Consider the following 25,488-nt stretch of genomic DNA (forward strand, 5'->3'; position numbering starts at 1 on the left):
TGCAATAATCTTATTAGTGTGGCTATTTCTAGTCTCTCTCCTTCAGTTCATCCTTTAGACCAGGGTTTCTCAACCTTGACACTACTGCCATTTTGGGCTGGATCATTCTTTGTTGTTGGGGAGCTGTCCTGTGCATTTTAGGATGTCGAGCAGCGTCCATTGCCTCTACCCACTAGATGCCAACAGCATACACCCCCAGTTATGACAACCAAAGATGTCTGCAGATACTGCCACATGTCCCCTGAGTGGCAAAATCCCCCCACGCCCCAATTGAGAATCACTTCTTTAGACCAGTGGTTTTCCTCTTTCCTTTCCTTTTTAACTTTTTTTCTTAAGCAACAGGGCCCTTCCTTCAACTAAAAGTCTTACTGCGAATCCCAATATATAAAAGTGAAAAAGTGTTAGTGTTCCTCTCTGTTCCTCACATAGCAGGCCCTGATGTAGCACCACGGAACCTCAGGAGTCTGGGGACCGGCATCTGTCGATCACTGCTGTACCTGGTTGCCAGAGTCATTTTTGTGAAAAGCAAATCCTCGGGGCCGGCCCCGTGGCGCAAGTGGTTAAGTGTGCACGCTCCGCTGTGGCGGCCCGGGGTTTGCTGGTTCGGATCCCGGGCGTGCACCGACACACCGCTTGGCAAGCCATGCTGTGGCGGCATCCCATATAAAGTGGAGGAAGATGGGCACGGATGTTAGCCCAGAGCCAGTCTTCCTCAGCCCAAAAAAAGAAAAAAAAAAGGAGGATTGGCAGATGTTAGTTCAGGGCTGATCTCCTCACACAAAAAAAAAGAAAAATGAAAACCAAATCCTACTGCTCTTTTCTTCTGATTCCTCATGCCGACTCCATAAAGACTAAAGTGTTTGACATCTGAGTCCTCCTCTCCCACCACTTGCCCTCTTTTGTTCTGCATAGCAGACACCCACGTCTCACTCTCACGGCTGAGCCTTTCTACCTGGAGGGCCTCTCCACTGCCCTTTCCCTAGCAAATGCCTATTTATCCTCTAAGACCCAGCCCAACATCTCTCTTCTGTGAGTTCTTCCTGTGCTGTCTCGAATAGCTGCTTTCTTTTCAGTGCTTCCAGAGCTTTCTACCCCTCTCTGTGTTATCTGTCTTAAGCCAGGACTCATGAGGAGCAGAAGACCACTTGGCTCATGCCTCAAGCTCAACAGAACCTTTAATTTTGGTTTCTGTTTGGTTGCAAATCTTTGCTGGAGACTAGCTTGAAAATTCATCACAAATGTTGATTTCAGCTTCATGGTATTTCTTTTATCTTTGCTAAGGGCCACATTGCTCTCATATGGGGGTTGTTGCTGGTTAGTTGTAATCATTCATAGGTGAAGAACCAGTTTCATGAGCAAGGAAGAGCGGTTGGCCAGCTTTGTAAAGATGGTGTGGTCACATTGTAATTATCCTGTTCCCAGTATGCCTGTCTCTTCTCAGGGAGCCCAGTGAGATACTCTCTGGCTGGTCATCTGTGTTATTCCTTTGTATGTGTATATGTGACTTTTTAATGATGCTCAATTTTATATGTTGTCATTGCATTGCCTGACAAAGTCACACTAAGAAAAAGTGACTGCTTCATAATAAGATGCCTTCAGAATCATCCTCATTTTGTGTTTATGTTACCATTATTTTAAAAACTTGGTTCAGGTAAAATAGTATTTTGAGCTTATTTCTTTTTCATTTATTTCAGAGACCAGTGTGACCCTCTAATTGTTTTTGGATTTGTAATCTTTGAATAAGACATTGATTCTTTTGCTAATAAGAAAATAGCTACAGTTTAATTGTTCACCATATTTCATGGTTTTAAGTTTAAACTGTTTAGGAAATAAGGGAAAAAGCAGCTGTAGCACACACAAAATTGTATAAGCACTTAAGTATTGCAGTTTCCTCAGATTTTACTTTGTAATAACTTGCAAGTTTCCTGATTTTTTCACTTTGTTTTTCATCCTAATTTGGCTCTCTGATGCCATTTAAGATGGAGGATGGATTCACACGTGCGTGCGGAGCTTCAGAATCTGAGAGCCGAGAGGGCCTGAGGCCTGCATTTCACATGTCATTGTGAGCCTTGTTTGCTTGAACCACTCGGGGACAGGAACAAGAGGGCCTGAGATAGGCAGCTGCTCACAGGGGCCATTGTTCTCATCCTGTCAGCAAGTCTCTTCAGAAGCGGGCAGAGTGTTCCCACAAGGCCTTCTAAGCATAATCAAATTCTCTTCAGTGAGAACTTTTTTTTTAAATAACTTTATTTATTTATTTTTTCCCCCACTGCCCCAGCAGATAGTTGTATGTCATAACTGCACATCCTTCCAGTTGCTGTATGTGGGACGCGGCCCCAGCATGGCCAGAGAAGCGGTGCGTCGGTGTGCGCCCGGGATCCGAACCCGGGCCGCCAGCAGCGTAGCGCGCGCACTTAACTGCTAAGCCACGGGGCCAGCCCTCAGTGAGAACTTATTACTCCCAAAGTATTATTGGCTAATAATGAAAATTAATCTAAAAAAGTAAATTAATCAGATACATAAGAGTTATAAAACTGGGATTTTGGGGGATATCACAGGGTATAACTGGAATTTATCTTGGAGATCATAGAGACCATTCAGTCACATTGTATATAGATGAGGAACCCGAGTTCCAGAGAGGTTAAGTGGCTTGCCTAGGATTGAACAGCAAGTTCATGGCAAAGCTGCAGTTGAGTTTGAACTATTTGAATTTGATATTAAGTTGTTTTTGATTCAAACACAGCAATTTTATATGTTCAGTCTGATAAAAACCCATTCTTCTGGCTGACATCACTTCACCACTGAGATCTTTCGTAATTAATATTTGGAATGAGAGTAGCATCCTCTACTTGATACTTTCTTCTACCACTGTGAGAGGCCAAGTCTCGAGGGCTGGACTCCAGATCTGACTGAAGCTGGTATTCTTATGTTCTTATACACTTAATGTGCCACTGGGATTGCCCCACAGTCTACTGGTTATCTATTGATGCTGCCCCCCCTTTTTCTTTTGTGAGGAAGATTGGCCCTGAGCTAACATCTGTGCCCACCTTCCTCTGTTTTTTGAATGTGGGTTGCCACCATAGCATGGTTTGATAGGTAGTGTAGGTCCATGCCTGGGATCCGAACCCTTGAAGCTGGGCTGCCGAAGCAGAGCGTGCCGAACTTAACTACTATGCCACTGGGCCGGCTCCTATACCACCCCTTTTTATGTTTTTATGATCAGAGTTATGATCGAAGGTGGGGACTGGTCGCTATTCAGAACACCTTTACCACAAATTAATTGTAGATAAAAGAGAATGCAGAGTGATGCCTAAGGAATAGAAAAGGCTGCACAGCATCTATTCACTCATTCATTCAACATACCTAGGGCAAAGCTGGATCTCCAATTTTCTTGTGTATCTGACATGACTGCGTTAAGATATGATTTTCAGAGGATTTGATGATTTTATCTTTTCTTGAGTGCCACCTTTTCCTTTTCTTGCCTGCGTTATTCTGGCTTACTAAGTGCTGATCAATCAGTGAGTGAGAAGGACTTCCCTTGGGCCCAGCATCAAGCCAAGTATCTAAGTGAAAAAGTATTGTGGTGTAAATAGATTTAATCCCTGCCATGAAGAGGAGATTCTAATCCAGTTAGGGATCAAGACTAGCATGAAACAATTTTTGAGGAAAAAAAGAAAAGAACAATAATTAAAAACATAATTAATGTTTTATAGTAATTACAAAAGAAGTTAGAATTTGGAAGATCAGTGAAGCCTGAGACAAAGGCATTCATGAGAGGGCTGATCCATGGCTAGGATTTCAAGTGTCTTTTTTTTTTTTTTTGTGAGGAAGATTAGCCCTGAGCTAAGGTGTTGCCAATCCTCCTCTTTTTTGCTGAGGAAGATTGGCCCTGGGCTAACATTTGTGCCCATCTTCCTCTGCTTTATATGGGATGCCGCCATAGCATGGCTTGATGAGCAGTGCGTAGGTCTGCACCCGGGATCCGAACCTGCGAACCCCGGGCCACCAAAGCAGAGCATGCAAACTGAACTGCTTTGCCACCAGGCCAGCCCCCTCCACTGTGTCTTGAGGTTTAAAATGAAAGGGGTTTAGATTCATGTCCCTGTTTGTTTCTTTCACAGTTTCTACACATCCAAAAGCCAGCTCTTTTGTAACAGTTTCACCCCACGGATAAAACTGGCGGGAAAGAAGGTAGGTATCACCAACCAGCAGAGCCTTCAGGGACTGTCACACACTGATGTGGTTATTTTGGTTCTGAGATACCCCCTCCTCCCCGTGGTCATCAATAGAGTTTAAGAAATTTGTCTTAGAACTTCACGATTTTCCACATTAAATAAATAAATAACAAGGCAAACCACCAGACTGCAAGAAATATCTTTGGCAAAAATATGACAGAGAACTATGTTTAGATCTTTAATAATAAAAGAACTATTTTTCTTATGACATGACTGGGTTATTCAGATACTGAGACCTCTCAGATACCAGGGGGGACAAAGATATAGACACATATTCCAGCAAAAGGGAAATATGATAAAAAGATCACATCTTAGCAGTAAAGAAATGCAAATTCAAACGGGAATGGGGATTTTTTCTTTTTGCTTACCAAGTAGGTTTAAAACAATAATTATACCAAATACTGGAAAATGTGTTATGAATTTGGTGCTGGTGTACCTGGTTGATGTACAATACTTATGGAAGGCACTTCAGCCATATGTGTCAAGAGTAATGTAAATACCATTTGGCCAGATAATTCGATTTTGGGCCATGTGGTCTAAGGAAGTAGTTGAGGATATTGTATGCATGTAGATCTTGGTCTGGTTTTATGTATAATAGTGAGCAGTTGAAAATAGTAGAGAAATGGCTAAATAAACCATGAAATATCCACTCAATGGAATGTATTTGTAGCCAATAAAAATGCTACTATTAAGAATCTGAAAAAGCATTTTTGCTGTAATATGAGGAGAAAACCAGATTCTTATGTATGTAGACCCCACACTAGAGTGCTCTCGCCTATCTGCCTATTTCTAGCAGAGCTGAACTCTGCAAGTTGCCCCATTGTGACTGTGTTGCAATAGTAGTATCAGGGCCACTTCTTCCATTTTGTGGGGGAGAGGGCGGTTAATGTTACTCTTTTAATAGGGAAAATATTAATTTGGAGGAGTATGAGGACTCCTAAAATGGGCCATGTCAAGTAGTGAAGTGCTGGGAAACAGGACTCTGCCCAGAAGGGCCTTCTCCTGCCTTCTGAGGTTTTCTGCTTTTACCACAACCATTCTCAGCTAAGTGGAACATGGAAGAACTTCTCTGCAAGATGATTGTTTTAAAGAAGAACGAATTAGTATTATTATGGAAGGTATAAGGGTCTTGAAAAAGATTTATTTTAAAAAAAAGTAATTCTTTCAGTTTCCTCTCTTCGTACTCCATTTTAGCAAATTAGATCTACCAGGTGCTCAATTGTGGTGGTTGTAGGCAGACAGAGCACTTTGGTGAACGGGGAAGCATACAGAGTCTGGGGTCAGGTGGAACCTAGCTACAGTAGGACAAACACACCAGTGGATTGACCAAGAGTCTGAAGAGGTGGACTTGGATTGTGGCTTTGCCACCTGCTAATTGTGTGACTTTGAGCAAGTCCCTTATATTTTCTATAATTGAATATCCTCACTTGTAAAGTGGGGTCTATGCCCCCATTGGATAGAGTTGTGAGAGTGAACAAGATGTGAGGTGGGAAGTAAAGGACCCAGCAGGGCTTGACACCATGGTAGATAGGTGTCAGGTGTTAGCTTCTGCTGTTCCATCAGTTACAGTGAGGGGTAAGACATGGTCTCTCCTCTGGGGAGCGGCCACCCCCAAACTGTGTCTTGTGATAAGTTCTGTTCTAGCAGAGGAGAGAGTGACTAATTGTCTATTTAATTTTACAGCCTGCCTCTGAGAAAGCAAAAAATGGCCGTGATACATGTGAGTATTTTTTGAGGTCTGCTTTCATTACTTTTAGAGACAGCTAACTCATGGCAACAAGATTATATGAGGTCCCATAAAAAGTTCACAGCCAAATTGGGAGACCTGAGTTCCCCTTGTGTGACCTTGGGAATGTCCCTTAATCGCCTTATATATTTTTGTCCTGTCGACTGCAAAATGGATGATGACAAAACCTTGTTTTTATTTTCCTTAGGTCAATCGTAGGGATCAGGTAGAAAGTTTTAGAGTACTAGACATACATATTAAAATGATATTTTTAAAGTGGGATCACAGAAGAATGAAATACTGCCATCAGCTTGGCTTTATTTAGTGCTGTACTGTTTCTGTATTGCTTTGACATGTAAGTCATTTAATCTCAACAACCTGATGAATGGGTTGTTATCCCATTTTTTTCAGGAGGAGATGATGATGATCACCTGTGCCTTGCAGATTTTGACGAAGACCCTCTGAGGGCATCTGGTTGAAATGTGTTTTGATAACAATTCGTATTATTTGTGTATTTCAGCTCTCGGGACTCCAAAAGAATCTGAGAACGCCCTTCCCATCCAAGTAGATTATGATGCCTATGACGCTCAAGTGTTCAGGCTGCCCGGCCCATCTCGGGCTCAGCGCCTCGCCACCTGCAGGTTTGCTGCCAGATTCATTTTGGGGTGGATGTAAAAATTGCTTAGGAAAACCTGAGGTCCAGTAGGGACCTTAATGAGAGCAACCTTGAAAATGTTTTAAATTAAAATTAGCCAAATAGAAGCCAGACCATGTAGATTGTTAGGGATTCTGTTTTCATGTTCTCTGGCCCAGCCATTTTGTTAGTGATGTTTGCTGTCAAGTATTGTCCCCAAATAAGGAGAGCGTTTTTCTGCTTTTTCTAGCCACGAGAAGCAATTCACAAATTCTCGAATCTTCTCACTGGGTTGCCACTAATATATAGATAGATCCTAGGGCCCAGAGTTTCTATTAGGTTTATTATTCCCAGAGGGCAAGAGACTTTTCTTTCTTTAATTCCTGCTTTTAAAATTTGCTCCATGGTGTTTTGATTGTATAATAGTTTTTAATTATGATGTAGTCAGATTTACCAATATGTTCGTTTCTGGGTCTTGTGTAAGAAAGCTGTCCCTACTCCAAGGTTAGAGATATATATTTTATATCTTCTTCTAACACTTTATAATCTTGGTTTTTAGACTTAGTTTATCACGTAGAAGTTTGTTATGAACGTATGAAACAAAGCTCTAGCTCATTTTTTTTCCCCAGTTTACCCAATACCATGAGTCCATTTTCCAGATTTCTTCAATATGCAAGTTTATCTGAGCATAACTGATTGGAAGAACATTTCATCTCTTCACATTGTGGCAAATGAGCTTGTAGTGGCCACATGATTGTCATCTGTCCTTTTTCCTTATCCCATCTTAACCTCTCATCCTGAAAATGTTTGGAGCTTAGAATAAGTGCTGTGAACAGCAGCTCCCCTGCACGTAGGTGCTGCTTAGGACTTCGGTAGTGCTTTTCTTCTGAATATTTAAAAATGCTTTCATAGCCCAAGATCCTTGGTTTTTTTTTTCTCTATTCAAAGATGGCAAGACATGGTGTTTCAGAGAGGTGCCCAGCCTGCGTGTTCCTTGAGGGCACAGACCATGTCTTAATCGGTGCTCCATCCCCCACGCTGGGCGGAGCATATACTGGTGCTCAAATATTTACTGTTGAAATAATGAATGTGTAGTCAGCCTTTGGGATCTATTTTCAGGCTCTGTTTAAGCTCTTACTTAAAACAAAATCCTTCCAGGTGGAAAGAACAGCTCTGATGCCAGGGGCAGCCCTATCAGCAGTTGCTAACTCTTCCATTCTGAATTTTTGCCTCCCCCTTGAGCTTCTCTCCTTTTGATCCTTCTTCCTACTGCTTCCAGAGTAGGGAGTTTTATGTTTTAATAAGGGTATACTGTTTTTTAAATTGTTATTAAGGAAATGTTCAAACGTGTTCAAATAGAGTAGTGTAATGAACAGCTATCAGCATGTTGTCAGTCTTGTTTCATTACTTCCCCTACGTTTTTTTTTTTTTGTGAGGAAGATCAGGCCTGAGCTAACATCCATGCTAATTCTCCTCTTTTTGCTGAGGATGACCGGCTCTGAGCTAACATCTATTGCCAATCCTCCTCCTTTTTTTTTTTTTCCCCAAAGCCTCAGTAGATAGTTGTATGTCATAGTTGCACATTCTTATAGTTGTATGTGGGACACGGCCCCAGCATGGCCGGAGAAGCGGCGCGTTGGTGCGCGCCCGGGATCCGAACCCGGGCCGCCAGCAGCGGAGTGCGTGCACTTAACCGCCAAGCCACGGGGCCGGCCCATCCCCCAACATTTTAAATTTTGCTTGAGTATTCTAAAACAAATCCTAGGTATCCTATTTTTTTTTTCACCTGCAAATATTTCAGTATATGTCTCTAACGAATAAGAATTAAAAAATTATCACAGTACCCTTATCACTGGTAACAAAATTAATATCCTTTGGTAGCTGCCCCATATCTGGATTTCCCAAATGTCTCAAAAAATGTGTTTTTACAATTGGTTTGTTTGAATTGGGATCTAAAGAAGATGTGCAGGGGCCGGCCGGCCCCGTGGCTTAGTGGTTAAGTACATGCGCTCAGCTGCTGGCGGCCCGGGTTCGGATCCCGGGCACACACTGACACGCGGCTTCTCCGGCCATGCTGAGGCCGCGTCCCACATGCAGCAACTAGAAGGATGTGCGGCTGTGACATGCAACTATCTACTGGGGCTTTGGGGGAAAAAAATAAATAAAATAAAATAAAATAAATTTAAGAAGATGTGCACATTGCATTTCGTTGTAATGTATTTTTCTGTGACTGTAGAATGTCTTGCTTTCTTCATTTGGCTGATTATTTCCTTATAATGTTTAACTTGTCCTCTAGTCTCTGAATTTCCTGTAAATTGGCAATTATCTCTAGAGACTTGATTGGATTTAGGTTCAGTTTTTGATGCAAGAAGATTTCTAAGGTGGCGCTGTGTACTTTCTCTTGGATCACATCATACCATGTCTGGTTACCCCATTTTCAGTAAAATGACATTGATCAGTGGGATCAGGTGGGATCAAACCAGAGCAGTCACCTCTTTACAGCTATGATCCCAGGATTTTGGCCATTTGAGAACTGACAGTCATTTCCCCTATTTCTTTTATTTTTTTAATTTTTATTTATTTATTTTTTCCCCCAAGGCCCCAGTAGATAGTTGTATGTCACAGCTGCACATCCTTCTAGTTGCTGTATGTGGGACACGGCCTCAGCATGGCCGGAGAAGCGGTGCATTGGTGCGCGCCCGGGATCCGAACCCCGGGCCGCCAGCAGCAGAGCACGCACACTTAACTGCTAAGCCACGGGGCCAGCCTTTTCCCCCTATTCCTTATACAACATCTCAAGCTGCTCAGGGCAAAGTACCTCCTACACTATTTCCCTCTCATAGATCCCATTGGGGACTTTTGTTATTGGTTTCCTAAGGAGCTTGAGCTGGTAACGGGTTTTGGAATTTTAACTCTTGGTGGGGCAGCATCCCTTGCTTGGTGGTAACTTGTCTTTTGCCCATCAGGTCTGTGCGAGAGCGGGAGAGTCACAATCGAAAGAGTGCCAGCTCCTGTGATGTCTCCTCCAGTCCTTCCCTACCCAGCCGTGCGCTGCCCACTGAGGAAGTGAGGAGCCAGGCTTCTGATGACAGCTCTCTGGGCAGGAGCGCCAACATTCTGATGATCCCACACCCCCACCTGCACCAGTATGAAGTCAGCAGCTCCTTGGGCTACACCAGCACTCGAGGTCAGAGAGTTGAAGCATGGGCAGAGCTGGGCAGAGCTGGGGACAGCTTCCTTCCTGTAGTAGGGGCGGGGGCGGGGTCAGATGTGAAATATAGGCTCCATGCCTTAATTATTTCCATGCCAGTGCAGAGAGTACGAATCACCTGAGCTGTGTATATGTGTGTATTATACTGTTTTTGCCTTTAACATTTCTTCCCCCATCACTGTAACTGTACAGTCATCCCTTGATGTCCTCAGGGGATTGGTTCTAGTACCCCTCCATGGATACCAAAATCTGTGGATGCTCAAGTCTCTTTTATAAAATGGCGTAGAATTTGCATACAACTTATGCACATCCTCTCTTATACTTTAAATCATCCCCAGATTCCTTATAATGCCTAGTACAATGTAAATGCTATGTAAATAGTCCTTATACTGTGTTGTTTAGGGAATAATGACAAGGGAAAAAAAAAGCCTGTACATATTCAGTACAGATGCAGCCATCACAGGCTTTTCCACCCGAGGTTGGTTGAATCCACAGATGCAGAACCCGCTGATGTGTGGGGCCAACTGTATACCTTTCCATATGTTAATGTAGAGCTTTTCTTAGGCCTAGGGTCAAAGGTGTTTGCTTATTTCTTTATCATTTCCATTTGTGCCCATGTCCTATATTCCACTTTAAGATTTCTCCTCACAGTTACCTGCTAACCTGGCTTGCACTAGCAGCATAGTTGCTGCTTTTCCTGTATCTTATCTTCCCCATCCAGCAGCACCTGTACGTAGAGTGTACCAGCCCCTCCTGACTTTTTAAAAGCTTTGTTTTGAAATAATTATGGATGCATGGGAATTGCAAAAAATATACGGGGAGATCTCATGTACCTTTCACTCATTTTCCCCAATGGTGATGTTTTGCATAATCACAGTACAATATCAAAACCAGGAAACTGATGTTGGTACAGTCCACAGAGCTTATTCAGATTTCACCAGTTTTACGTGTGGTGGTTTTTGTGTGTGTGTGTGTGTATTTCAGTGCTGTTTTATCACGTGTGTAGATTTATGTAACCACCACCACAATTAATATACAGAACTATTCCATTACCATAAGGCTCCCTTATGCTGCCCCTTTATAGCCACACCCTTCCACTAATCATTCTCCTTCTCCATAATTTTGTTATTTCAAGAATGTTATATAAGTGGAAGTGTAGCCCTCCTGACTTTTGATTACTGACTTAGGAATGTTGTATACACACAGCTGCCTCCTGTTGCCTTGGAAGGATTCCCAAAGGGCAAAGAGTGTTTTCCATGACCCAGCACATTGGAGGGGAAGCCATCGGCTCCGGGGGCTCAGGACTGAGGAGCAGAGCACTTTTGTCCATTAGGCACCTTACACAGTGTGCCAAGGGCCTAGAAAGATTTTTGACTGCTGAAAAAAGTTTTTTTTTTTTTAATAGTGGTTTAAGGTATAAAAAGGAAATTCTGAAAGAGAAAGGAGCAGATATTTAATTACATGACTATAGAATATAACCTATGCCACCTACGTTAATTAGGTTTAATATTCAAAGGAAGTTTTAAATACATTAAAAAATTTCTAGGTTAGCTTTTTCCCACTTTCCGGGGATTTCTAAGTTTGCATGACAGTTATACTGCCGTTTTGCTGAAAATATTTTTAGAAGGGTCTGTAACAAAAGCTAAATTAAATTGAACGTTAATCCTTTAAAAACTTTTGTTATTCTAAAAGCCAGATCTCCTCTGAGAAGATAACATTGCTCTTACTCCAAGTAGCTTTGAAAACAGTTTTCTTAAAAATTATCTGAATGGTAAAATTGATTTCTGTGTCCTTTAGTGATATTTGGGAGTTTATTGGAAAAGCCAAAAAGCAATTCACTGGAATGTGTAAGGCAATACAATCTTTAGGCTCTTCGATTCCTGTTTCTCTGTTATGTTGAGGGATTCTTACCCATCTACACACCCAGTGTAACAGAGGAAACATTTCCCTTGTCCTTTACACGTATTTTTGACCCACTTTATCCCTTAGTCCTAATTCTCAACCTTTTCAAAGCATGTACTCATCTTTTTTTTAAATTGGATTTTCTCCTTTAATTTTTGTGGTAACTAACTAGACCATGTTCTTTTTTATTTGGTAAACCAGAGCATCAGTTCATTAATTTACTATGAAAAGCATAGTTCATGGAGATCTGAATGTTCTCTTCTTGCATGTAAATTGGCTTGAGGAATTAAATGTTTCTATATGCCAGGTTGTTATTGGGTAGATAATGGTGGATAAGACAGATTCCTTGATGCCATGGAATTTGCATTTGCTGGACCCACTTTCTTTTTTTTATTTTATTTTATTTTATTTATTTATTTATTTTCCCCCCAAAGCCCCGGTAGATAGTTGTATGTCATAACTGCACATCCTTCTAGTTGCTGTATGTGCGACAGGGCCTCAGCATGGCCGGAGAAGCGGTGCGTAGGTGCGCGCCTGGGATCCGAACCTGGGCCGCCAGCAGCGGAGCGTGCGCACTTGACCGCTAAGCCACAGGGCCGGCCTGCATGGACCCACTTTCTAACCTGAGTGGTTGTTTAGTGAACGTGGGATGCTCACAAGCGGGGCGTTGGTTGTGGGTTTCCCCTCTTTGATCCACTCAGGTTATGTAGCCTGCTGCCTCCGGCTCCATTAATAGGGACCTGTCTGCCATTGGTTGGAACAGATGGAATCTAAATATCATGTCATCTCCTTGCCTAGTCAATGCTGGATGTGTCCATTTCTTCATTCTTTTCTCCCCCCCAATTTTTTTTAACACAATAACATTTGATTGCTTACTCATGTCCCAGGCCGCTGAGTCAATGGGAGGGAGTTCTGATCCATTCAGTCATTCAGGGCCCCAGGCTCCTTCCATCCTGGGATGCCATGATCATCAACACTGGTCTCCAAAGTTGCCACAGCAGGGGAAAAGAGGATGAATATCATGCATGGAGATATTTGTGGTCCAGGCCTTCAATTGGAGCATGTCGCTTCTACCTGTATTCTGTTGGCTGAATCTAACTTATTTGGCCCCAGTGCAAAGGGGCTGGAAACTGTAGTCTTGTTGTGTGCCAAAGAGGAAAATCAAACAGGTTTAGTGAATACATTGACTGTCTCTGCCAGGGTCTGCCCTTCTGTTCACCAAATATCTATTTTTATTGTTCCTTCCACATACGGAATATACCCACCCCGTCCCCAAGACAGACAACTCAAGTCCCATCATTCAGTCGTTGCATCCAGCTCAAAATTCAGGGTCTCCAGGCTATGTGTGGTCCTTCCCATCAGGGTTGGGTGTGGCTTCATTGGGCCAGTAATTTAAAAACCAGAACCCCGTTCTCCCAAGTATTTAAAAAGTAAACCCAATATTTCCTTTCTTTATAGTTTGGCAGTTTTACTCATTGCCCTCACTCCCTAACATATATGATGTCTAAGATTCTTGTCAGCCATGGCCAATCAGTCTGCCTAGTTCTGGTTTCATTGTGGCTCTGGGCTTTCTCTTTGTGTCTCTTCTCTGCAATAATTGGCAGACGTCCTGGAGAACATGATGGAGCCACCGCAGCGAGACTCTAGCGCGCCGGGGAGGTTCCACGTAGGCAGTGCGGAATCCATGCTACATGTTCGACCTGGGGGGTACACACCGCAGCGGGCGCTGATTAACCCCTTCGCCCCCTCACGGATGCCCATGAAGCTCACGTCCAACAGAAGGCGCTGGATGCACACTTTTCCTGTGGGTAAGTTGGTTACTCAGGAAAGAGCCCTGGGCTGGGAGCTCCTGGTCCTGGTCCTCAGCACTAATCACCCGTGTGGCCTTGGTCAAGGATCTCAACTTCTCCACGCCCCACTCGTAAGATGGGGATAACCACACCCCCTTTGCCTGCCTCAGGGGTTCTTGTGAGGATCCTTGAAGACACACTTGGGAATGGGCTTTGTAACTGTAATTGGCTGTATCAACCTAAGGGCTTCTTTTTTTCTCTTTGAAAGAGACTATGCTTTGCCACCTGCTTTCTTTCCTAGGACTGATGTCCCTCATTCTTGTTCATTCCCTCCTCTCCTGACTCTCTCTGGATATTGATATTACACAGAGATAGGTTACTTTGTTTTCTCTCGGGGGTCTCTGACAACTGAAAAAAAAATGTTTTTTCCCAAATTCACTGTTTTTCCTACCCCGTCCCTTTTGATCTGTATTCTGTCCTAAAGATGACAGTAAGGTTTTATAAAGCTGTGGCTAAAATTAAACTGCAGCGTAATGGGCTCTTACTTGGACTGGGAAGGAACAGATGCATTAAACTCCAGGGTTTTTTCATGGAATCCATCCTGCCGAATGCCTGGAAATGTCTAGTTATCTTCTTTTGAACTTGCTTTTAGTGTTAAAAGTTAAAGAAGTCAGAAATGAATCTGGTGCTTCTAGCTGTTGTTAGGGGTCATTCCCAAACCCCTCTTTGCGCCCCTTATCTCTACCATAAGCAGCCACATGACTTCTTTCTTTCTGGTTTCTCTTTCTTTCCATGCTTTTCCATGCTGGCTCCCTTCCTTGTTTCTTCCAGGAACTATTGATGTTTCTTCTGTGGCCTTCAGCTCTTCTTGCTTCTGTGCTTTGCCTCTTCCTCCCCGTCACACGCGCTTTCCTCAGACAGTGTTCTCCAAACAGGCCTGCCTTTGTTTCAGCCTGCTGCCCACCTGGCCCTCTCTTAGCGGAGGCCCTGCTGTGCCGGCTCCCCGGCTTTCGTCCCCTCACTGCCATCCTCAGAGGTTCTTTTCTTTCCCAAGCTAATCCTGTGGTTTCCCCTGCGCGTGTTTTGCCTCTTCCATGTTAGGGGTTTCACACATATCATTTCTTCTATCCAGATGCCCTCTCCTTCAACCCCTGCTAACCTTGTTTAACATTCAGCTCTAAAACTTCTCTCTCTCCAGGAAGCATTTTTTAGTAGACTTGACTAATTCTGATTTGTCTCCTACTCGAAGTCTTTTTTGCACTTATGCATCCTCTGCTTCGCAGAGTCACAGTTGTTACTATCTTCTGTATTAACAGAGACATTGGTGTTTCACTCGTGTGGTCCTTCTCATTTAGTTTGTGTTAACCCTCCTGGGAGGTGCCGTTGCCTCCTATACTGCCATATTTCTCTAGGGCATCTCTGTTGATATGTGTGAGACAGAGGCTTCTAAAATATCCTAAGGCTGAATAGGATGACAAACATGAGGCCCCCCAGGGGGATGAGTCCTGCTTGGAAGAGGAGATGCCCTGTGTGGGAGCCAGAGGGTCACATCACATGTAGAATGTTCCTCTGTGGTGTGCTCTTCTTTCAATCTTTCCAACACCTGTGTCCCAGCAGCTGGAAAGAAGGAAGATTGAAGTTAAGTGCACAGCACTAGCTGATGGGTGGGAATGATGCTCGGTGGATCTTTGTCTGGGTAGGACCATCCGGAGAGGCCATCCAGATCCATCATCAGACCCGACAGAATATGGCGGAGCTGCAGGGCAGCGGGCAGAGGGACCCAACTCACTCCTCTGCAGAGCTGCTGGAGTTAGCATATCATGAAGCTGCTGGAAGGTGAGGATATGCACAGGGTTCTGGGAGGTACCTTCAGAACACTCTCTAGCACCCAAGACCATGTGCAGAGCAGACTGCTGACAAAATGTCATGTTTATAAGATTTGAAGAGACAGTATGAGATTGAGGCCCTTCCTTTGTCAGTTAGCGTCATCCCTTTCACTGGGCCAAGTGCAAAGCAAACTTGGGCAGTCTGTCTATGATTTTTGTCATTTTGGTCACTGAGAAATTCCACTGTTGAATTTAAAAGAAGTTAATGGAAATCAAGCAATGGAAATCAAGACCTGTGTTTATAGAAACAACTCTTTTTGAACCAGAGTTCTGAATGTGTTACAAGGCATCCAAAGAGAGTTAGTGTAGGAAGAAAGTCATTTAAGTCTTGACAAGCATGAGCCTGGGCTACACCTGGACTCACTGTGATGCTTCAGGAAACACTTTGTGGATCCACTTTTTGGATCAGCCACTCCTTCCCGCGTATAAGCATTCTTTGGTCCCTTTTTCAGGCATCTTGACGTCCCATTGGATGGATGAGGGATATGGGCAGGGCACGACCCTCTTTACCAGATTAACTTGGTACCTCTACTCAAACGCCTCACATCCTCCTGTCGGTGTTAGCCGGGGGATGCTTAGGACAGAAAAGGCAGGCAGTCTAGCATGGCAGTGGGAAAGCAGTGGGGTGCCAGGGCAGGAGGAGCAGGCCCCCAGGAGGCCAGAGCTGGCACACACACCAAGCACCACAGCCTGGTGGCCTGCGATATGTATCCCAGTGGCTGCCAGCTGTGTGGCCAAATACTCAGGCTTGTTTTTGATGAAAAACCTGGGGATACAGGGTGAGCAGGATAAAAGAGGTGATGATCTGCATTAAGCCAGGTGGCTGGGCTCTGTTCTCTGCAGGCACAGCACTTCCCGCCAGCCTGGTGACGGCCTGTCCTTCTTGAACTTCAGTGGAACAGAAGAGCTTTCTGTCAGCCTGCTTAGCAACAGTGGTGCAGGTAACCAATCTAAGAGGTAACAGAGCTGGGATGCTCAGAGCAAACTCACGTCTAGAAATGACATGGGGACCAGAAAAGCAGGGCCATGTCTATTTTGGGATCATTTCAGCCACAATTTTGGGTGACCTATTTAGAAGCAGTGCTCTATAATGCATGGAATTATAAATGGGCTGCACATTACGTTTTTAGCCAAGAACCTGTTGGTCAGACTGCGTTTACCATCGTTCTGTCAGTGAGTCGTGACTGGGGCCTGCGTATGAGCTTGGTGTTGAGGGCAACACCAGGGCCGGAGCAGGAGTGATCTCTGCTCTAGAAGAACTTTCAGTTGTGTGTGTGGGGGGCCAAACCACCCCCATAAAAACAATCAGGAGAGGCCCAGAGGGGAGCAGTGTGGTTCTGGCTATGAGATCAGAAAAGAGAATGATGACATAGTTGCTTAGAGAAGTGGGCATGCACCTCAGACTTGAAGGGGTAGAATTTGGTTAGGTGGAGAGTTAGAACGTGAGGATTCTACCTGGAGGTGGGAAGGGAGGGAGTGTCTGAACTTATATTAATACAGGTTTAACATATGAATAAAAGGATTTATGCTTTCTGGAAGCACTATCTCATTTGATCATCCCAGTAGGGCTGATTTATTAAATATTTTACACCCGGAGCAACTTAATGCCCAGAGATGTAGAGATATTAAACTAATCTCTCAACCCAGTAGCCAGGTGTCCTGGCTTAGACTGCTATTTCTAATTTCAACAGCACTATTCAGAGTGCCTTTACAGGTATAGGGGAACATGAGTTTGGATGGGTGGGAGCAGATTTTGGAAAGCTTCAAAGGACAGATATTGTACAAAGTGAGTGTGAAAAACATTAAAACTGAAAAAAAATGGGGCTGCTACTTCATGTCTTCGTTTTATATAAGTTAACTTACATTTCTAAAACTTGCTTTAAGGAAGGTGTAGTGAAAGTGAAGTTGTATAAAATTGGTTAATGGAGTTTTCCTCCATTCATTGGTAGCTTCAACCAGCAATAGTTCTAGAGGCCTATGGCCAAGGCTTGGAAACTGAGTTGGCAGTAAGAGAATCCCTAAAGGATTATAATTAATTAATTAGTCCATTAATTTTATTTATTCATTCATTCATTCATTTTAAATGAGAAGACAAATTGAGTAAAAGTTTAGATGTGAATAAGATACTTTTTGTCCCTGCACTCAAGGTGCTGAAAATATTACTTAGCTGCCGGACTCTTGTAAAGTGCCTTCAGAATGTTATAAAGGCAATGTTTCTATTGTTTGCTAAACCAAGAAGTCATTTTTTTGTTTTTTAGGAACTCAGAGTTTGAGCTTCCCAGGCTATTTGGGGTAGAGTTGTACCGAGGAGGGCTGCTCTGGGGCTCACTGGACTATATCTTGAGCTAGTTTCACTGGTGACTTGAAGCAGGGGAGTTACGAGTTCAGGTGGTAACAGCACCAGGACCTACCCAGGGTAGTCCTGAAGTGGTTCTGGGACTGGGGTAGCTGAGGTAGACCAGATGATTCTTCAGAAGATGAGTCTTTTGGAATTTTACAATCTATTCTGGGGAAAAAAGGGAAGTTTCAAAGAATCCTTAACTGGGAATGGTTGTGGAAGATCCTCAGATGACACCACCATGGAGTCCTCTGAGCTAAGGGTTCCTTGGCACACACACATTGGAAAAGCATTTGCCGCAATCTGGATCTCTGTTTCAGCCTTCTTCCTCTTGGGGCTCTTGAGGTCCATCTACCTGATAGACCTCTCTGCTTGAATGTCCACCAAATACTTCACCCTTACTGTATTGACAACAGAACTCATGTCCTGCTGTTCCCCAGCCCACCATTCCTCTTCTGACTCTGGCCCCTCATCTCTATTCTCACTGCCATTGCTTTGCTTCAGACTCCTATCATTTCAGGCCAGGATTATTGCAGTAGCCTTCTAAGTGATCTTCTTGCTCTGTTCCTGTCCCCTCTGATTAATCTTCCAGACTGTCACCAATGAGATATTTTCAAATGCAAATCTGATCAGCCACTCCTTCCCACGTATAAAACCCGTCAGTGGTTCTTCATGGCTTGTGACACTTAGTCACCTGGCACCTGCCTGCCTTTGTATCTTCATCTGCCTCCACTTTCACATATCAGTGCATGTGGAAAGAGTGCAGGCTCTAGAATCTTAGAACATGAGTCCTGACTCCACTCTAATGAGCGGTGAGGCCCTCAGGCCAGTTACTTAACCTCTGTGTATCTCAGTTTCTTCATCTCTGAGGAGGGTTGTTGTGAATATTAAATGTGATAATTCACATAAAGTGCTTAGAACAGTGCCTGGCATGCATAGTGAGCGCTCCAAAATGAGGGCTGTTGTTATTAGTATTATTAATTTTATTTATTTATTTCTTTTTCCCCAAAGCCCAGTAGACAGTTGTATGTCATAGCTGCACATCCTTCTAGTTGCTGTATGTGGGACGTGGCCTCAGCACGGCCGGAGAAGCGGTGCGTCGGTGCGCGCCCGGGATCCGAACCCTGGCCGCCAGCGGCGGAGCGCGTGCACTTAACCGCTAAGCCACGGGGCCGGCCTCTTATTAGTATTATTAAATAAGCATATTTTTAAAATATTTCAGCCGTTGCTTGTGGTTTCTCAGGAGATCTTTGTCCTCATATTTCTTTGCATAGACTAGTCCCTCTGTATGGAATATGTTTTTTTCCCCTGTCTTCAATCCCTGATTCTGCCTAGCAAATGTCACCTCAGTCTTTATGAATCAGCTCCAACAACACCTCCTCTTTGAAGCCTTCCCTGATGGTTCTTGCTCCTCCCCATGCCCTCCCAGGAGATTTTAGTCATGTTCCCAATAGTCTCATATGCATAACCCAGTTGTACCACTTGGCGCATCATGATCCCACTGTTTGTTTCCGTGTCTGTCTCTTCACTAGACTGAAAGAGCTTATCTTTATTCATCATCTCCCCACAGTGTTTCGCACGTTTATTGACAAATGAATTTATACTTCTAAGACTAAGCTGCCATATGTAAGAAGCATTTGAATGACACACAAAATTATTCTGTTTATTTAGTATGTGAGTATTCAGTTATATAAATATGTTCTGGAATGTTTATCTTCTTAGAGAAGATGTGGGCTCCTCAGATTGTTTTTCTAGTCGGGGTGATATAGTTAAGTAAGGTCATCCTTACCCTTGCCCTTATGACCAGTAGCATGTGTTTTCAAATGGGCCAGGGGTCATCAGGAGGTGGTCTGTAGCATTGGGCTCACATGGAAATTGAACTCCCATCTTTGGTCTTGTGCTTCCTGATCAATTATGTTAGCCAGCCACAGGAAAAAAGTAGATAAAATCGTTCTAATTTTTATTACCATGTGCAATAACCAATTAATGTGAGCTCTATCTTCAGGATATATCCAGAATCTCACCAGATCACATCACCGCCACTAGCCTAGCCTGGTCCAAGGTACCATCATCTTTCTCCTGGATTGTCACAGTAGCCTGCTATCTGGTCTCTTAGCTTCCTCTCTTTGCCCTTCCATGTAGCTTATTTTCAGCACAGCAATTCAGAGTGACCTTTGAAAACAGAAGACAGATCATGAAACTTCTCTGCACAAAACCCTCCAACGGCTTCCCAATGCACTTGGAGTAAAAGCCAAAGGTGTTATGGTAGCCGACAGAGCCCCCTGGGTCATGTGGCCCCTTGTTACTCTCAGACCTCATCTCCTGCTTTCCCCTCTCATTCGCTCTAGTGGTTCCCCAAATATACCAGGCACATCTGAGTCTCACGTCCTTTCTCTTGCTTTCCCCTCTGCTATTCCCTTACTGCAGAGAGCTTCCTGGCTAAGGTCTGTCTGTCTTAGTTTGCTCACGACAGTCTTGGTTTAAATTCATTGTTCTGCGTGATAGTTAATAGTGTCCCCTTTCACTCTCACAGGTGTCCTGGATTAAATGATAAATTATATGGCCACCCACACCTTGCTCTCGTCCTTCCTTCAGGTCTAATCTGAACTGCCACTCTCTATCTTGGTATTCCCCGCACGTCTTCCCTGCCTAGTGTTTCTCCATAGTACCAACTGAGATACTAGACATTTTAATTTTGTTATTTTTTTTATTAGAAACTCCATGAGGGCAAGGAGTTTTGTTTTTTGTTTGTGACTGTATCTCCAGAGCTTAACAGTTCCTGGCAGATATCAGGTAGTTGAGTGAATGCTAAGAGCCATCTGGGGTTAGCTTTATCTCTACTAGAGAATGCTTGTCTGCTCTTTCTTAGATTCTTGAACAAGTAACTGGATTCCTTTCCTCAAAGACTCGGGCAGTCTTTTCCTACCTTGCTTGGTTTTGAAGTGACTTTCCTTTCAAGCCATCCTCAATCTTCATGGAATATGGTTTGCTTTCTTCAAACTTACTAAACTCTTACCCATTCCAGAAATGTTTATTGAACTCTAGGCACCTGTGCTAAGAAGAAACAAAACAATTAAGACACTGATTCTCCTCACCTCAGGGAGCTCTGGCTCGTTATTCACTTGGGATTCTAGTTGAAGCAGTTTCATTTGGGGTAAAAACCATGAAAGGAAGCCCTCTCTTGGGGAGCAGGACTGTGAATGGTTCCAGTGGTACTGTGTGGTTTGAACGTGTGATCTCTGCTACATTATGATATGATAGATGAAGGAGTGTGCTATGATGAAAACAACCTGGGACAAAATCCCAGTCCTACTCCTCATGGCCTTTGGAGTTTGGCCTTCAGCCTTTGCTGAGCCTCAGGTTCTTCATCTGTATAATGGGCATAAAGATCTTCACCTGCCTGCCTGCCTCGCTGAGTTGTTGTAAGGATCAAAAGTAGATCGGGTTCCTTAAGAGCAAAATTGTCACCTTGGGTTCTTGATTTAGGACAAGGTGGGGTCGTAAACAAGCAAGTAGGTAACAGTTGATTCATTAAAAAATAGAAAAGTAACAGGAAAACCTCATCTGTGACCCCACCTTCACCTCCCAGTTTTGATGGTTTGCACCATCTGCAGGCACTCAAGCGTGACTCAGATTTTCTCCTGCATTTGGACATGATTCATATATGAGTCACGATTCACAGGAGTGGCATCTCTGTGGGTTTCCCTCCTGGCCCCGTAGAATTTTATTTTGAGCGTTGTTGACAGGGGCCTTGGACCTTCACTGTTCACTTGTTTTTCACCGTGCTGCCCAGCAGGGCCCAGGTAGTTGGTAGGATTGGGCAGATCATTTTTATCCCTTGGTTTTTCTAACTGGGCACCAGTTTATAAGACTTGTTAGTCAGTGTCATTCCCTTCACTGGGGATAAGTGCTCTAGATAATTTTGAAAAGAAAATAAATGGATGCCGTGCTTTCTTTCTCTTTAGTATTGGGACTCAGAATCTCCAACATGGTGTTCGTGTTGAGTATTAGGTACATGCAGCAGATTTGGCCTGAGAGCTCAAGTAAAAAGTCATAGCACACTGAGGCTAGAAGAAAGGCCTCAGAGTCACTCATCCAGGCCAGGTTAGGTTCTTTATGGGTAAGTGCCATCTCTGTAGCCCAGAGAGGAGACATGACTTGCCCTAGGCACAGGCTTCTCCATGTTACCTGGGACCAGTTCCAAAGACCCCACACTGATTACTCTTTTGGGCCTAAGGTTAACGACCATAGAACACTGTGTTCAGACTTCTTGACTCTGAACAGATGTCAAAAGACAAAACTTAGATCACTCTTCTCAGGTTGGTTCCCCAAGTTACTTGCGTGTCTGGCTTTGAACTTTGAGAATGAGGTTCATTCCCAAATGTTGGGTTGGAGCAGAGCTGACTGACCATGAGGTCCCACCTCTGTCATCTCAGGTTGTTGGGGCTCTTTGTATGCCAACAGAAAGTCTGTTTGACTGAAAATAAGCCTCAGGCAGAGTTGGTGGGAGAGTCAGTGTGTTGGGCTTGAACTCAAAGATGTTGTGTGTAAGTAACTTCGTAGATGCCCTTAAAATATTTATTTCTTTAAATGTTTTTCTTTAAAATAAATGTTTCTTTAAAATAAAGTTTGTGGTGTGTGTGTGTGTGTGTGTGTGTGTAGCATAAAGGCTGGTGGCCTTGAATGTGTTTGTATCTGTTAGAGATGGCCCAAGTCTACTTTTGGCCTAGGAGCCAAAGCTGCTCTGAGAACCCTTTTATTGTTTGCCTCTTTGAACTCAAACGATTGCTCACACAATTATAAGTTGAACTGATAATTAGTGTAAGAATTTCAGGTTTTATAGGCCAAGTCTGCATTGGGTTTTCTTCCAAAAAAAAAAAAAAAAAAGGTGATCTAATGATTAAATTTAGCATCTAAACCTGTGAGGTGATGTATTTAATTATTCTCCTATTGCTCAGAGTGCTTTGAGAATGCCAATTTTGTAATTGCCTTCATACCAGTTCTCAGGCTGAACGAGAAAATCCACCTCATTGCTTCTTTATAGTCATGCTTTGTGTTTGCATGAAGATGGATGTTGTCAGCCAAGATAGCTTTTTCAGAAAATTTAGCTCCAAATGGGTTTGGCTGTTGATAAAGAACAGATATATTTTCAATAGGTGAAAACTGGTGCCCCAGATGGATAGTCAGGAAAGAGAACATCTTTAGAGTTGAGCGGAAGAGTCTAAAAGCAGGTTTCACCTACTTACTGTGTGATCTTTAGTAAATTACTTATCTTCTCTGAGCCTCAGTTTCTTTATCTGTGGAAAAGAGATAATACCTACCTCATATCTGGCTCACAGTGTGGGTTTGAATAAACTGAAACACTGTATTTGTTTGACTAAATAATTGTATCTGCTTATTTTGATGACTAGTGATTTTTAAAAATCTTCCGAAGGCAGTTCCAAAAAAAGTTCTAAAATTGTTTTGGCCAAGTGACATCATCTTTTTAAATTTTAAAAAATTTATTAATTTTTAAATTTACATGTAGTAAAATTCACTTTTTAGTGTACATTTCTACGAGTTTTGAGAAATGCGTAGAGTCCTGTAACCACCAACAAACACATCAAGATACAGAACATTTCCATTATCCCCGAAATTGCTTTGTGCTGCACCTTTGTACTCAACCCCTCCTGGCAGTCACTGATCTCTTCTCTGTCCCTCTGGTTTGCCTTTCCCAGCGTGTCATACACACGGAGTCACACCATTTGCAGCCTTTTGAATCTGGCTTCTTTCCCTCAGCGTAATGCATTTGAGATTCATCCAAGTTGTTGATGCATCAGTAGTAACTTTTGTTACTTTTTACTGCTGAGTTGGATTCCATTGTGTGGATGTACTAGTTTGTCTATCCCTTCACCAGTTGAAGGACATTTGGGTTGTTTCCAGGTTTTGGCAAGTATGAATAAAGCCACTGTAAACATTTACATAAACTTATGTGTGAACATAAATTTTCATTTCTCTTGGGTAAATTCCTAGGAGTGGGATTGCTGGGTCAAATAATAATATATATTTAACTTTTAAAGAAACTGTAAAACTGTTTTCCAAAATGGTGCACCATTTTGCATTCCTACCATCAATGGATAAGGGTTTCAGTTGTTCCACATCCTTGTCAGCACTTGGTGTGACCAGTCATTTTAGCCAAAGAGGTGATTTGAGGTATCTCACTGTGCTTTTAAGTTGCCATTTCCCTAATGACTAATAATGCTCAGCATCTTTACATGTGCTTATTTGCCTTGTGTATATGTTGTTTGCTGAAATGTCTGTTCACATCTTCTGCCCATTTTCCCATTGGGTTTTTGTTTTCTTGCTCTTGAGTTTTGAGAGTTTACATATTCTAGAGTCTTTTGCTAGATATGTGATTTGCAAATGCTTTCTCCCAGGTTGTAGCTTGTCTTTTCAAAGATGTCACAAGGGATTTATAAATATTTGTTCTTTATAAAAGATTCAGATGATACAAAAATATTTAGATTAAAAGCAGAAGTTCTCTTTTACCTCTTCCAGCTTCTTGGAGATAGCCGCTGTTGACAGTTTGATGAAGATCTTTCCAATCCTTCTTATAGTATCATAATTTTCTGGTAAATATGTATGTTTGAAAGGGACATTTAAATATTGATATGTGTGTTTTAAAATTAGTTCTACTTCTTTTCAGTCAATAAGTTGCATTTCAAAGAATCTTTCTATTTTTCCTTTCAGCCCAGTTATAGGTAAAATCATTGTTTTTCTCTCTTTTTTTTTTTGTGAGGAAGACCAGCCCTGAGCTAACATCTGATACCAATCCTCCTCTTTTTTGCTGAGGAAGACCGGCCCTGGGCTAACATCTGTGCCCATCTTCCTCTACTTTATGTGGGATGCTGCCACAGCATGGGTTAACAAGCAGTGCGTCGGTGCGCGCCTGGGATCCGAACCGGCGAACCCCGGGCCGCCTCAGCGGAAGGCGCGCACTTAACCCCTTTGCACCACTGGGCCGGCCCCTTTGTTTTTCTCTTGAAGTAGTGAGTTTTGATGTTCTGTGTCATATTCCAGAAAGCCATGATTTGGGGAAGAAAATTCCAGAAGATAAGGATGATTGTTGAGTGAACTAAATTTAAATAGGTCACTTTATATTTGCTAAAGATTGCTTTAATTAGTTGAAATGACTTTGAAATATGTCAATTTCTTTAAAATAAGTAGTGTGTTGCTTTTTGCTTTTGTGTGTGTGTGCCTGTGTGCACTAAAGATCTCGTTGGGCAAAGAATGTTATTGATAACCTCGAAGTAAAGGTCTGGCTTATTCCCAAATTTTAGATTGCTCATTTTTCTTTGATTGATTCTTTTGTGTTGTTTGAAATACTGAGCACAGAGTTTGCACTTGGTTCGCATATTTATTTTTAGCTATAATTTTGGGCTTTTTCAATCATAACTTTTTTGCAGAATGAGCCGCATTGAAACAAGCTGTTTTCATCTTTCCATAGGTATGAATCCTAGGACCCAGAATAAGGATTCTCTAGAGGACAGTGTTTCTACCTCTCCAGACCCAAGTAAGAGGGAGCGACCGACTGGTGAAGGTGAGGGTGGTGGTGGGGTGGGGGTGGGGGTGTTCAGAATGTGAGGAAGCAAGAGGGAGCCCTGTGGGAAGAGAATGGTCTGGAAGTTCACATGTCTCTGAGATACTAGAAGGCAATGTGGTGAGGGAAGTCTCTGCAGTCTCTCCAATGGAGAGTGAGAGGGGAATGGCAAATGACCTGTTCTGGA

At 43.0% G+C, this 25,488-nt stretch overlaps 1 protein-coding gene across 10 annotated transcripts in view; it reads left to right on the forward strand.

Moving 5' to 3' along the window:
- Nucleotides 1-25,488, forward strand: part of DEPDC5 (DEP domain containing 5, GATOR1 subcomplex subunit) — a 117,320-nt gene that overhangs the window by 36,093 nt on the left and 55,739 nt on the right. For all 10 annotated transcript variants that reach the window (XM_058531856.1, XM_058531858.1, XM_058531857.1 and 7 more), the window contains exons 18-25: nt 4,122-4,191; nt 5,919-5,955; nt 6,482-6,602; nt 9,562-9,782; nt 13,313-13,516; nt 15,199-15,334; nt 16,228-16,325; nt 25,209-25,274. In XM_058531856.1, the coding sequence (XP_058387839.1) occupies nt 4,122-4,191; nt 5,919-5,955; nt 6,482-6,602; nt 9,562-9,782; nt 13,313-13,516; nt 15,199-15,334; nt 16,228-16,325; nt 25,209-25,274 (953 nt within the window). The remainder of the gene's footprint in view (nt 1-4,121; nt 4,192-5,918; nt 5,956-6,481; nt 6,603-9,561; nt 9,783-13,312; nt 13,517-15,198; nt 15,335-16,227; nt 16,326-25,208; nt 25,275-25,488) is intronic.

Source organism: Diceros bicornis, chromosome 35 (genome assembly GCF_020826845.1).
Source record: "Diceros bicornis minor isolate mBicDic1 chromosome 35, mDicBic1.mat.cur, whole genome shotgun sequence".
Lineage (NCBI taxonomy): Eukaryota > Metazoa > Chordata > Mammalia > Perissodactyla > Rhinocerotidae > Diceros > Diceros bicornis.